Source organism: Cupressus sempervirens, chromosome 6, assembly GCF_028749045.1.
Source record: "Cupressus sempervirens isolate cs-2001-9-10 chromosome 6, ASM2874904v1, whole genome shotgun sequence".
Lineage (NCBI taxonomy): Eukaryota > Viridiplantae > Streptophyta > Pinopsida > Cupressales > Cupressaceae > Cupressus > Cupressus sempervirens.
In genome coordinates, this window is record NC_143123.1 from 511,073,815 (window position 1) to 511,089,799 (window position 15,985).

At 29.6% G+C, this 15,985-nt stretch overlaps 1 protein-coding gene across 1 annotated transcript in view; it reads left to right on the forward strand.

The window, feature by feature from the left end:
- The first annotated feature begins 5,695 nt into the window (after positions 1 to 5,695).
- LOC149553265 (non-specific lipid-transfer protein-like) overlaps positions 5,696 to 15,985 on the forward strand; it is a 74,137-nt gene continuing 63,847 nt past the window's right edge. The window contains exon 1 of the mRNA XM_089789869.1: positions 5,696 to 6,042. Coding sequence (XP_089645995.1) covers positions 5,711 to 6,042 — 332 coding nt within the window. The 5' untranslated portion in view covers positions 5,696 to 5,710. The remainder of the gene's footprint in view (positions 6,043 to 15,985) is intronic.

Below are 15,985 nucleotides of genomic sequence, written 5' to 3' on the forward strand. Positions count from 1 at the left end.
CCATTTTGCATAATCTGCCCCAGGCTGACTCACCTTAGAGGATGGAAAAGACTTGTTTGGATCCTTACCATTGTTGTGTGGGTCCCCATCTCCATTCTCTAGCACATCTCCAATCTTTGAGTTCCCCTAACAAAATTTGTCACCTACCTACAATTTGTGCCATAGACCATGATTCTAATCTCACCCAACTAGAGGAATCCCACCCAGGATAGGTTTTCAATTTTGAAAAGCCACACTTCCTCATCCTTTGCCCCTATCACTCGCCATGTTTTATCTCACAGTGATAACATGTTGGCTTTCGTTGTTGATTATTGTTAGAAAAATTGCAGAGCATGTTTGAGAGACTTTGGGTGTGTTCTTTCGAGTGGATTAATTTGAATATATTAGTATTTAATCCAAAAATTGATGATCATGTTTTCAACTATAAAATATATCTTGTTAAATTTAATTTTTTTGGTTAACTTATAGTAGGATTTAAGTGATAATCATCTTACTGGAGAAAATCCTCCCATCTTGGGAAATATGACCTACATGTGAAAGCTAAAAAATTGCACTATACTAAAAATACATGGTTGGAGACTTCCATTTCATAGTTATTAATTCAAGTTCTATGAATTTGTAGACAACTAAATGTTAATCATATGTTAGGGAAGAATTTTTTAGAGTTGGGGAAATTGGAAGAGTTGTTTGAATTGTAATTTATCTGTATGTTTCATAATTTACCTTAAGAAAATGACTAATGGACATTTTTAAACTAAAAATTGTGTTGTCTATCTAAGGAATTTTTTTATTGATGTCTTATTTTTATGCATCCAAAAAATTGGTTAAGAATCAACTTGAAGGTCCTATTAAAGATAACATCAATTCATGTGTTGCTCTTAATTATTTGCAAGTTATACAACATAAAAGTATATCTTATTTGACTTTTTTTTCCTTGAGTTTTCTAAGTTTGTATGCCAAATGTATGTGCTTCATAGTAATGCCCATGAAAATCTCCTAATTGGAAATATGCCTTTAAAATTTGAGAAGCTTGGAAGCCTTACATATTTGTAAGTTCTAACCTATATTAAAAATGTAAGAGTCCTTCTATGAACAATAGTTTTGTGTCTATAACTTAAACATGGTCTAGTCAAATTTAGCATGAAAAGGAAAATCCATATGGTTTTAACAAGAATCTATCCTCAAACAACATAAAGAGAGTAATTCCAATAGAGCTAGGACATGTCATAAATCTAGATATGTTGTTGCAAACCATTATATTCGAGCAATCCAATGTATGAAGTCATTTGTTTGAATCCCTAAAACCCTAGTTTAATAATTTTTAGTTATAGAAATGGAGGTTTTATGGCTCAAGGGTTCAAAATAATTGCTTCAAGTCTTTTGTTAATCATGTAACCACAAAAACTAGTAACACTTGCATATCTCATCAAAAGTGAAAATGAAATTATTGATTATGTATCATATTCACTGTCAACATTTGAAAAAATAGGGAGATTTACTGCCATTAATCTTGAGATTCTAAAAAGAGGTACGAGTCCAAGATCTAACAACTACCATATTGCATGTGAAAATGAATTGAATCTTTATGTTTTGAAGATTCAATTCATTTTCACACATGATATGATACTTGTCAGTTCCCACTTATATCTCTTCTTACAATCTTAGGATTCCATACACTAAGCCACCCTCTTTGTTCAAATGTATAACTGAATATTGTATTAAATAACTTCATTTTCACTAGTGTCACTAGTTTTTATGAGATTCCAAGCAGTTGGTTTGGTCTCTTGGGCCTTGAAACCTCCAAGGGATATTTTGTCACAATTTTGATGAAACTAACGAAAAAACATCTCAATCTATAAAGGTCAAAGAGGATGTTGTCTATTTGATGGATTTTTTTTTTTTTGTGTTCAACAGATTTTCATCATAATTGTGATGTTAGTTCGTTAGAAGTGTGATTGAAAAGTGAGTAAGAGAAACAATTATTAATTGATGAAGTTTCATCGACAATATGATGTCTATTTTTTGTTACCATTACTAAATTTTTTTTTCAATAGAATGAAGTTTCTAGGATTTGTGATTTAATTGACAGATTGGTGTCATAAAATTGATGAACGTTCATCACAAAATTGTCTTAGATGTATTAGTGATTGTAATTTGTGACAACTTAAGAAGTATTTTGACATACTTGATGATGGTAGTAAGATATTTCTTGAAGAAACTACAACAAAATATTTGAATAAGTATATTAGAGAACTTGTGGAGATAATGTCTAATATCCCCAAAGAGTTGTTTGACATTTTGGAAATGAAACCAGATGCATAATCTAAAAGAAAGAGGAAAAGAGAATGAGTTCTAATTTGTCTATATCTAGTGATAGGTGTAGATAAGATTTATAGTATTCTTCAGAAGGAAAAGTAGAGTTCAGAAGTAAAACAAGGATAACAAAATTGACTTATGATAAAATGGATGAGGTAATGCATGATACAAAGGTCTTGAAAAGGATCTTATTAGGAAATTAGTTTGAGGTAGTTAACAAAGGTGATGATGACATTAATAAACCCAATGATGAACCTATATATAGATTTCAACATTCATGTTAAAGATAGTGTACCTAATGTGTACATCTCTGATATACAAGTTAGCATATCAGTGTTGATAAAAGAAAGAAGGGTGATGCTAAAGGAGAGAAGAGAAATATTGAGGAATAAAATAATGCTAAAGGAGAGAGCATATAAATTTAGATTAGTTAGTTGAGATGAAAATTTTAAACTAAGAAGGTGATAGAGTTGAAGGTTGAGCCAAGAGACATTATGGAGGCAATGGAGGAATTTTTACCATAGGATAAAGTTGAATTCAATGACTCTAAGCTTATAAAAGGTCCTATTAGTAATTTTACTCTTTCTTTAATTTAGATGATGAAATTTTCTTCAATTTCACAAGGCTAGAGAGAAGATACTAAAGATGCTTACAATAAACTATTGAATTTGTCATCTAATATTTTAGAAAAGACAATGCCTACCTAGATAAGAAATTCAAATAACATAAAATATTTTTTTTAATGAAAAACAAAACAAAAAAAATTATTTATATTTTTATTATTAAATATTAAATATATTACTTATATTTAATATTGTTTTTAATAAAATTAAGAACTAGCTATACCATTTCAATCCATCTCTTACAACTCCTATAAAATACCTCTTTCATATTAGGAACAAACATATAGTCCAAAACTTTTTATAAACTAGCAATTGCATGCTTTTATGCTTGCAACGATAAGCCGATAGGTGATCGATAATAAAATTAATTTTTTAAATATAATTTTATGTGAATAAATTAGATTATTAATAGTTTTTAATTTAAATAACATACTATTTAATATAATCCTTTAAATAGATTAATAAATATTATTTATTTGAATTCAATTTATCAAATATGAAAAAAATCATTTTGAAAAAACTCTGTCAAAAAAATCTATTATGAAAAATTAATAAGAGAAATACAAAAAAAATATAAAATAATAATGACGTCTCTAACAAATATTCTATTGACTAAATAAATTATAAAAACCAAAAAGTAATATTTAAAGAAAAAATAAACCAAATTTTTTTTAAAAATAATTAAAACACTAAAACCTAAATCAAATAGAGATCAAAACATGAGCTAAAGTGGAGATTACAAGTAATTAGAAAAAGAAAAACAATAGTTAAAAGTGGATATTTAAAATATAATCTTATGTAAATAAATCTGATTATTAATAATTTTTAATTTAAATAACATAATATCTACTAATAGATTAATAAATATTATTTATTTAAATTCAATTTATCAAATATAAAAAAATTATTTAAAAAAATCTCATCAAAAAATCTATTATGAAAAATTAATAAGAAAAATATTTAAAAATAATATGAAAAATAGCAACGTCTCTAACAAATATTATTGGCTAAATAAATTATAGAAATTTAAAAATAATATTTAAATAAAAAACTAAATTGCTATAAAAAATAATTTAAAAACTAAAATCTAAATCAATTTTAAAAATAAAAAATTAAATAAATAGAGATCACAATATGGAGATAACAAGTAATTATTTTAAAAATAAATAGGAAAAGAAAAGTAATAGTTAAGTGGAGATAACAATTAATAAATATCAAAACAAGAGTTAAAAGTGGAGTGAGATAAAAATATATCTGTAAATAATTAACGGACAGGATTTATAATTTTCTGGCCAATTTGACAAATTTTCCAACCAACTCACAACTTTTCTAGCCAACTTCCATCAAAGATCTATCCACTAAATTATGAATTTTAACACTCGTCGCCTTATTGATGTTTAATTTATTAAAAATATTAGAGATTTGGTAATCTAAATAATTATATAAAATCAATATTTGTTAATATTAAAGTTTAGTTTTAAATTATTACATTCAGGTAATTATATCATTTATTTATTTATGATGATATTTTATATAATTTTTCAAAGTTAATTAATATTTTTACTTGAATTGAAATAAATATGTAATATTTTAAATTAAAAAAATATATCACTAAACTAATATAAAAATTGAAGTTTTAGATATTGCATTGAATTAAAAGACAAAATTAGAGAAATTGTTTGAATATATATTTTTTTAAAAAATCGATTAGAAAGGAATTGGCCTTGATCCTATTAGTTGAGATTTTTGAAAAAATGTTTATAGGGTTTTTTACTATACTTTCTTAATAATAAGAAATTGTTTCAGATTAAACTTTAAAATAACATATATGAGATTTTAAAAATATAAATAAATAAGATTTAAAACATAAAATTAATATTTTTTATGTATTCATATATTTGCTATACTTCATTTTATTTTATAGATTTTGAAATATTATGCATGTTATTGTATGTTTAGATGAAATTCTTAAGAAACTATAGTAAACACTACTATAAACACGAGATTTTATATAAAAATTACTTCTTCTTCTTTTAAGACTGTAGGAATCGATGCAACACAGCCACCGGTACCACGAGGACGGAGAAGACTAGAACCCGTGACCAACCCCCTGCAACACGAAAGATTTAGCCAACCGAGCTAGGGCCCCCGCCCATAAAAATTACTTATTTAAATATTCATGAATTTCATGTAATAATAATGTGACAATAACATGAAAATTAACTTTCAAATAAGTTTTGATATTAACAAAGTACTAATCTTAGTTTTGTTATTATCTTATTTTATAACTTCAAAATATTATGCATGTTATTGTAAGTTTAAGTGAAACTAATATTCTAAGCACCTTGATAAACACAATGACATGTATAATAATTAATAGTTTGAGTTAAGTTTACAATAATAATTTGAAGTTTTTAATAAAACAAAGATACATACTTCGTTAATATCAAAACTTATTTGAAAGTTAATTTTCATATTATTATCATATGAAACTCATGCTTATTTAAGTAAGTTGTTTGTACATGAAATATTATGTTTATCGTGATGTTTACTATGTTTTTCAAGAGTTTCACTTAAATATAAAATCACATGCATAATATTAAAAAATATATAGCTTAAAATAAAGTGTAGAAAATGCATGAACTAAAAGAATAAATTAATTTTTATTTCAATTAAACTATATGAAAAAATCTATATAATCTCATTCCAACATTGAAATTCCCACATTTATATTATTCTACATTTTCATTGCTTTTCATTGGAAAAAAAAAATGGCTAAATCAGTGTTGGTGGTTGTGATGGTGTTGATGGCATTATATACAAGTTCATGCTTTGCCCTGCCATGTGGAGTTCTGACTGTGGATTTGCTGCCATGTTTGAGTTATTTGAGAGGCAGAGGAGGACGCCCCTCTGGTTTATGTTGCAATGAAGTTGAGCGGCTGAATGCAGGAATCAGAGGAAGAGAGGCAAGGCAAGGAGCATGCACCTGTATTCTGCAGCAGGGCAGATTTTATGGTATCAATTGGAACCAAGCCAGATTACTTCCCAAGTTTTGCAAAGTCAATCTTCCAGTCCCCGTTTCACCCAACACAGATTGCTCACGGTAATTGCAAAGGATTTTTAATAGTTACTTTGATTTCATGTTTTAGAAGTTTTGTTATTTGTTTTTAATGAAGGCTAATATGCTGATACAAAATGTAATTATTTTTCTAATAGAATTCTGATCATCTTTTATGTTTTTCATTTGGTTTGTTTCAATTTTGCAGTGTCTCTTAAATATTTTGAAAGGGTTTCCGGTGAATAGATGTTTTCAACAATAAGGTTCTTGTAAAAGAACCATTCAATTAGAATAACGGTATTTTTGATAAATGAAGATTTCTGTAAAAGATGAATAAAGTTGTAGAAGGAGAATTTTAGAATTCAGTGTTTTTAGAATAATAAAAGTCTTTTTAAAGACACAATATTTATCAATAAAAGTTTAAAGATTTTTCTCTATTGTTGTTGTTGGCTTAGATAAAGAGAACAAATACTCTTAACTGTAGTTAGTGTTTATAGATGGTTCTATTACTGTTTTATAACTGTATTGTATAAATATAATTTTTTTTTAAAAATCTAATAAGTGTGCTGGATTTTAAAATCAGAACAACTTTTATGATTAATGGCTTTGATGATTTTACTGTATAAATTTATATAATAATATATTTTTTCTTCTATTTTAATACATAATTGGTTTGAAAAGCCAATGAAAATGAAAATGCAAATTTTTGCATTCCTTTCAAATTTTTAAGGTTTAACAAATTTTAGAAAAATAGTTAAGATGAGCGATCAATAAAGTATACAAATTTCATTTCAATTTGTCTTGGTATATTGATTTGCAAGGAATAGAATATTTATATTCAAATTGTATACTGTTTGCCGATGTGAATCAGATTATTATAAATTGTACTCGTCACTGAAATGTGATATTCTAATTATAGTCTTTGACTCATAGAATCTGTGGAATGAAAATTCTGAATTAAAGTAAGATAATTATCTAGAATATTGTTATATTTATTTAATACTTTTATACTAAAGATTCAACATTATTGTATGATGTTTAAACCTTCTATTAAAAATATTATGGTTTCCCTAGAATAAATTTAACTGCTCTCAAAACAAGATCATCAATTTCATTAATCGCTTTGTCAATTCTCAACAAAGAAAAAAAAAACTCATCTAAGATTGTTCTTAGTCCATTCCATTATTTCACCTAACCAACTCTGCTAAAGAACGCTGAAATGAAATAAAGCAAAGATGTGATTTAAAATCTCATAAAATTGTTGCATTATCAACGTGACGAAACAATAACGACTTCTCCCCTCTCTGTGCGTTTGAGATTTTAATAATAAATTTTCACCGTGTGGAAATGAGATTAACATTATCTTTGAAAAGCTCAAAAGGCCTCCATAATATCAGGTATTTTTTGTGGTTATAGAAGAGAATAGGTGTGGCTATCTATTTATTATTAATGTCATTTGTGCTCTTATATATTTATTATTAATGTCATTTGAGCTCTTATATATTTATTATTAAAAATTGAGGTTCATGTACTAATCGTTGGAGTGTCCAATCACTCGCTAGCTATGAACACTTGAGTCTTTCAATTTAGAGGCTGGTTTGATTATCTTATTAAATTATTATATGGCCAATTTCACAGTGGTTAGATCTTCTTTTGAATTTAAAATGAACCAAATTTCTTTTATTCATTTTTCATCAATCAAAGGGTCAATCTATTAAATGCTAATCTCCAATATCACCAATTATGCCCTTTAAAACCATCCTCCAAGCCTATAAGATTTGTTGGAATATTAGAAAAAATGTGCTTTGTGCTGGCATTGATGTCAACATAATTTTTTCTTTCACACTTACAAAAATGTTTTGTGGAATGATTGGATCGGTAAGGCTACTACAATGTAGAACATATGTTTTCAAGGAACATATGTGTTGAGGGATGACAATAGTTATGTCAGTTGCAAAGGATCATAGTAAGAATTGAGTGAGTTATATGTGATTTATTATAGTTTGGTATTTTGGTGCATTTTGGTACCTAGGAAGTGTTCCATGGAGAGACAATTTGATAGTATTTGGATTGGTGTGCATCTACGTGACATGACTATTGGATGTTAAAGTTATGACATGTTTAAGAATTGATTTTGTCTCCTCGAATCGATTAGTTCATGGTGGTAAGAATCATAAGATGTTTTTCTAGAGTGACAAAACTTGAGGTTACATGAAGAATAATGTTCTTGGACAACCTAACAACGTAGCATCTTGTGATTGATTGTGGCATAATTATGGAGATTTTGGACATTCGAGCATGTTGTTTAGAATAATTTCTATGACTTTTTCAACATTCAATGGATATGTTTTTAGTTTGAGTTGTAATGAGTAAATATTATGTAATTAGATGTTTAGTGTGGCCAACCATTTTTATTTCTTCATGGTTGATGAAAAATGTTACAAGAATGTAATCATTTGGTGGAGAGTAGTGTGTATGGATGTGAGTAATGTATTGGTGCTTGTGTGAAGAGGTGTGTGTGGAATCTATGCACTTTATCAAAACCACTCGAAAAAATTGTAGATGCTACCAGGAAATCCATGGCTTGTGGATTGATCTCCACTATTGGATCGTTGTCCATTTGAATGTGTAAGATAGTGAGCCTTCCTTTATACAATTGAGCAGTGACCTCTAGGCAATCTTCCTGAATGCAAGTGCATGCCTCATTGTAGTAAGTTATACTTCTAACAAGGTATATTCTTCTTGTCAGTTTTAATCCCACTTTGGTTTACCCCCTAACATGTTTTCCACATCAAAAATATTAGTACTATTCATTCATGTGATGTTGTAGTTCTTTGATTTTATACTTAATGTTCATATTTTTTCCCTAAGGGTTTGATTATGATATTTGGTCAAGTTTTATGTGGTTAGGAAAATTGATTTACTCCCCCTTCCTATTAGTTTTGTGGTACTTCTATATTTCCATTAATTGGTATTAGAAAAAGGATCCTCTTTTGAATCCTAATAACTTGAGGTGATCATTGATGGAATCTTTTAAGAAGAATTGCCTGATATTTGATGGAAAAAACTAGTCCTTTTGTAAAGGTTTGATGCAGATCATTTATGATGTCTTAGAAATGGGCATAAGGTTTTTATAGAGAGATTATCAACCTCTTATAGATCTTGCACATGTTATTGTTGAAGAGAAGTTTGATGTCAACATTAGAGCCAAGAAAGTCTTGTTGAGTGCACTTTTAGATTCAAAATATTCTAATGTCATGGAATTGATGACAATTCATGAGATTTGGGTAAAGTTAGAGACACTTTATGAAGGACACCTTCAAGTGAAGATGGAAGAGTTTCGTACATCCAAAGGAAAATATGAAACCCTAAAGATTAAAAAAATGAGAGTATCACTTCCAACATGCATAAAGTGACAAAGATTATTTTGTTGTATGAGAAACACTAGCATAATAGAAGAAGAAGAAGAGATTGTGGCTAAGGTCATAATATCCTTATCTCCTTCCTAAAAACACAAGGCTCCATCTATTAAATGAATTGCAACATTGACCAAGGTTAAAAAATATATCTTGTAATTTATCTACATTCAAGATGAGTGAATTTGGAGATGTTCTTCCTAAGGTTGAAAAAAAAACTAAATTTACAGTATTTATAAGGACAAGAAAAGATATGAACCTAGAGAGATTTCATTAAACTATGTGTCTATATATATTCTAAAGAGATTGAAGAGTTTAAGGAAGAAGAAAGATTTAGCATGACGAAATTAAAACTTTTTCGAGCAGAGTACCTAAAGGAGTTGGTAAGTATGAATAGAGATTGCATTTTATTTTTTTTCTTGAAATAATATTGGTCATTTTGCATAAAGATGCCCTAGGAAATTTTATAAGAAAAGACTCAGAAATACAAATCTAGATATAATTAGAAGAACTCTTATTATGTTGATGAAGGTGTAACTGGTGAAGAATCTAAAAAAATGGTAAGTGTGATAATGAATGGGGATAAATTACCATCAAGGAAGAAGATCCCTTCCCTACCATGAATGTTGAGAGATCTTTAGTTATATAATTTTGAGGAGAATGATGAATTAGTCATTGATAGTGGATGTTTACATCATTTGACTAGTGACAAGAGAAAGTTTGTGGAATTGGGAAAGTATGATGCTATCTTTTCTAGATTTGATGATTCACTCCTTTTTTTATCTGTGTTAGAGGACCCATTGCTCTTAATGTAAGAATAATATTGATGGTTCTTTTCAAGTTGAAAGTCTAAAGCATAACCTTTTGAGTGTTGGACAACTAGTTGATAAGGGATATAATCTACACTTTAATAATGGAAACTAATAAATTTAGGGAAGTTTAGGGGATGATATTTCATCAAAGTCAAAAGGTAACATATTTTAAGTTAATTGTATTTAAAAAAGATGCTTGATTGCACAACATGATGATAGTTTATCATGGCATAATAGATTGTGTCATGTGAATTTTGATAACATTGTAAGGATAAGTGTTAATAAGGTGGTGAGAGATCTACCTAAATTGGTGATCCTCAATAATGTTATGCGTAAGAAATGCATAATGGGTAAGTGAACTAGATATGCTCTCAAGAGAAAAAATAAAATTATGAAAGTATTTTTAGATATTGTTCATATTGATTGGTGTGGTCCATCTAAACTAGGAGATATTAGGTGACCCCACTATAGTGGGTCACACTTTGTTGATCATTTTTTTTTTTTGTTGAAATCACAAATTTTCTTTTAAAATATGATGATTTAATCCTTGTGAGGTCCTGTTTGAAGTAAGTAATTAAAAATAGTTTGATCAAACCTCTTGTATCAAATAATATTTGATATAACCTCTATAGTCATTAGTCATACTTGCAATTTGGAGTCTCCTTCACACCTATCAAAATGTTGAAAAATAATCACTTTAATGTTAGCTTTTGGGGGATAAAATGAATTCACTTAAAAACCCTAGATGTTGTACTACTCAAAAAAAATTTCAAATGAATATAATTTTAAAATATATTGAGTTTATTATAACATTATATTTTTAGTTTTAATCTATAGATTTTTTTTATAAATCAACTTTTGTGCTCAATGCTTGTGGAAAAATAGTAAGCTAAGAAAGGAAAAACATGAAAAATATCTAGGCACTAGGAATTGATGTCCTCCTTTTAGCAAAAAATTAAAAAATAATTTTGATACGCAAAGAGAAATTCATGGACTATTAAATGAACCTATGCCCAAATTATAGTTAGCTTTTATAGATAACTGTGAGGGTGGGGAGGTGTGGGGTGGGCAGGGAGGGGGCGGTGGGGGTAGGGGTGGGGGGTGGTGAATCAGTTATGTCTAATTATCTCACAGTCCCTTTCAAACATTACAACACCAACATAGCATCATAAACATCAACAATAATAACTTCAACTACTTGGAAAAATATTTCAACATAATACTTAACTCATTTATTCACGTCTTTGCAAACTGTTAATAAATTATTCCTAACATCACTGACTGTCAGTAAATATCCAGTTATCACCTAGTCATATCTTAGTTATTACTTAGTTGTAGTAAACTATAAACTATAAAATATACAAAACAACATGAAACATAAATAACATTCAAACAATCAACACCAAGATTTTAACATGGAAACCATGTTAAGGGAAAAATCACCTAGGTTTGACAACCCAAAAAATTTACTCTTTTGAAGTGATCTATGCTAAGAGACAACATTGTTAAAGGTTACATACACTTTGTTAAAGTGACCTTGTTACATGATTTCACCAAAAGATCATCTAGAACTTATCATTCCATATCCTTGACTAAAAGGAGTGACCTGATTCAAAGGACTTAAAAATACCAATAATCAATGTTACCATCTAGGATTTCAAAGACATTTTAGGTCAATTCTATGCTTTTGAGAGTTTCTGCTACAATGGTTTAATAATAATAGTATAAGGTGATATGTTAACAATAGAAACTACCTTTTTTGGTTTAGATCTTAGTTCTTTTTCATTCATTTTCAAATCCCTCTCTTGGATCTTCTTTCATTGTATACTTTGACTTGGTTGTATAACTCCTCTTTCTACTTTCATTGGTTGGTTCACCTGGTTCAACAATCTTCTTTTTCCTTCTTCACCTTCACACTTTGATCTCCTCTTAGCAATACAATCAAAAATAAACTCAATAACATCATCCAACAACCTAAAATATCTTTTTCTCCCCCTTAAATCATTTTCTCAATGCTTTGAGATCCTTTCATCTCTTGTTGTTTAATCAGAATAATTGACCTTAGGTTTATAAGTTAATTCCTTCATACAATAAATTTAGATGCATATAAAATATAAACTTGTATAGAACTTTGTGTCCATCCTTATCTTCATTCAATATCTATCATCCTATCCTTCTTGAATTTATCATCTGTTAGTTTGTGGTGACTAATCAAGAAAGTATTGTACATACTCCATAAATTCTTTGGGGCTGCCTTGAAAATTTTTTTTGGGCCCTATTTCATCAAAAATTTGTGCTGACATGTAATTATTAATTATAACCCTAAAGTGGTAAAAATACTTGTATAAAAGGGCTTAGGGTTAGGGATTGTTTCATAAGGTGATGCAAAAATTGGTTCTTGCAGTGATATTGAGTTGTAAGGGATTACAAATTGTAATCAGGTTGTAGTCACTAGATCGTAAAAATATTGGACTTGCTATTTGGTGGACATAGCCTAGGGTTTGGGTGAACCTCGTTAAATCTTGGTGTCTTGTGTTCTTTTTTGTGTGATTTATTATTTTCTTATATTGGTTATATTTGCATGTAATTGTTATTTCTCTCTGTGGTTTAATCCTAACATCATCCATAGATCTTGCAAAAAACTTTGACCCATGCTTTAGACCTTCTCAAACTTTCCAAATTTCCATCCAAAAGTTAGTCTTAGATTCAAATCTTCCAAACTTGTTCATCTAGATGTCACTTAGTAAACATTACAGTTACTTGAGCAATATATAACTCGGTTAATAATAACTTGTTTGGGCAAAATTGTGTTCTTCTTTCTTTAGAATCACTCAGGCAATAATGTAGTCACTCGGTGAATACAATCTCCCTTCATTAACCTTGTGATACAGTTAAGCTTGTGTTATTCAATACATTGCAAAAATACATGATATAAAATATCAAACCAATAATTTACATTACCATTGTCTAGCTCATTCAAGTACCCATTGGATACCTTACATATCAACTTTGTCTTCTTCAAATCCTCTTCATCAATCAAATCCTCTTTATCAATATAATGATTTGGTACTTTCTTGAGTTAGCATAATGTCTTCCCAACTAAGAATTTGACATCAATGACAATATAAAAACTGATATTACTCTTTTACATAGATTCATAGTACTTATCAACTAGCAATCTCCCACTATAAAAATTACATTATTAGTTGGGGATAAAAATCCCCCACCTTTGGCATTGATGGAAACACATAACACAAGATTTTACCTTACAAAACATTACATAGGATAATCAAATGTATATACTAACAACAATACAAATTTTCAGTTTTGTATCTTCAATCTCAAACTCTATAACTCTATATGTATCTTCAACAACAACAATCTCCAACATTACTCCCCCTTTCATTGTGATCTCTTAGCTTAGGTTCAATATTCTTCAACATATTCTCCCCCTTTCTCATTGTTTCTTTTCAATGTTTCTCTCCCCTTCAATATCTATCATCTCCCTTTAGTTACTCTTCTCCCATTCAATATCTTTTCACCCTTTGACAACAATGTCAAAAGTCATTATAAATTTCATTATGAAACTTATAAAACCTTGTAGTTATCATTGTACCTTGCATGTATAGATTACATTGGTTTCATCAAAGTCAATTTCAAAACTTTAGAAAAGCTCCTAAAGTGTGAACATTTCTGCATGGACTCCAAAAGATATTACAATTCTTCCTTGAATTGATGCAACATGCATGTTTACCTAGTGAATTTTGGATAGGGGTAGGACCCCCAACCTTATCTCTTAGATACTCAAATGTATCCTTTGATAGTGGCTTGGTAAATATATCAACAATTTTTTCCTTAGATCTCACATACTCAAGCCTTACTTGTTTCTATTGAACTTTCTCCCTCAAGTAATTATACTTGATTGATATGTTCTTTGTCTGTGCACATGGATCACATTATTTTTGAAATATTCATAGCACATGTATTATCACAAGAAATAGTGATAGGGTTGGTTACCTCCTCTTGCATTCCTTCCAACAGTTGTTTGACCCATATAATATTTGAAAAATTTATAGCAGCAACAACATATTTAGCTTCAATAGTAGATTTTGAAATACAAATTTGGTTCTTTCTTATCCATGTAATCAACCTTTCTCCTAGAAAGAAAGCTCCACTACTTGTGTTGTTTCTATCATCCATATTACCAGCCCAATCAACACCTATGTAGACTTTAAGATTAAATTCATCCTCTTGTTTATACCATAGGCCATAATCTTCAGTTCCTTTGAGATATTTGAATATTCTTTTCACAATAGTCATATGTGTTTCCATTGGATTAGATGAGAACCTTGCAATAATTCCAACAACTAGGGAGATCTCTAGTCTAGCTTTCCAATCATTGATATGTATTATGTTTGATCAAGCTCACAAGTATTGTCTTCTTTTAATAATTTTACTCCAATTACCATAGGTGTGCCAACTGGTTTAGACTCGTCCATCCTAAAAAAATTTCAAGATTTACTTCACATACTTGTATTGAGTGACATAGATACCTTTTTATGTTTGATAGTGTAAGAATTTTCCTAAAGGCAAGATTCACCTCAGAACTAAGATCTCAAACACAAGAACATAGTAGACCAAGAGAAAGAGTATGATCAAAATGATGATATATTCAATATGCCATGATTAAGAGTACACTAGGAGTGCCTGTATATAAAGGCCTCTCAGGAAGCACCTAGAATGTCTCTAGAAACAACTAGAAGATAAGATAACTAAGCATCTTATCCAACATTCTAGATGAATGGATAAGAATGAAAAAGTGTCATATGTGTGTAGAAGATTCTTGTGTTGTAGATAATATGTGCTTAAAAGAGGTGCGGACCCCTATGATGTCATCAAGACAACTCACAAGAGTGCACATACTCCTAGGTGTCTCACAAATAAAATAATGCAAAATAATTAAATAATGCATTAACCTAAGTAAACTTAAGTATCCCTGTACTGATGTTGAAGTTCACCCCATCCAATTGTGCTGAAAAGAATGAATGCAAATTTGGCAAGGATGTCTATTGAACCTATTCCACTAAACAATCTATCTCCTCTACTGACAAAGAGACCTCCACTAATTGCTGTTCATAAGGATCCACAATCATGCCAACCTGAGTAGATTGATCAGGTAGAGAATGGACATGAGGGTTAGAGTGAGCCCTCGCAACAACTGTAGAAGGATCACCTTCATCAATGAGAAGATGTATGTCCTCAAGTGTTTCTCCCAAGTCAACTAAAGCTGGAGCTAGAAGACTAGATGTACCATGCTATGTTGGACCTTTCACTGTGGCAATATAAGCATGTGGATTGTACTGATGTGACCTCTCATTGCAACCGTCGACAAAACCCCATGTGTCTGAACCTGTTGAAGCACTATCATTGGTGTCACTATCAGTTTCCACTGTGTATAATGTGCAAAGAGGAGTAGAGGATAAGCTGGGAAAATTTCCTCAAAATGGACATCCTTCTCCACAAAGACCTCATGAGTCTCTGGATCCATTAGTCTATAAGCCTTCACATTGTCTTCATAACTGATGAAGGTACAAGGCCCTAGGTGTCGATGCCGTGCAACTCCTAGAAGATAGGTTAGCCCATGCTGGACAATCAAAGACTCTAAGGTGACTCACAACTAGTTTTCTACCACACCATGCCTCCAAATGAGTCTTGCCATCTAAGGCTAGACGAGGAGATCTGTTAAGTATGTGAGTAGCA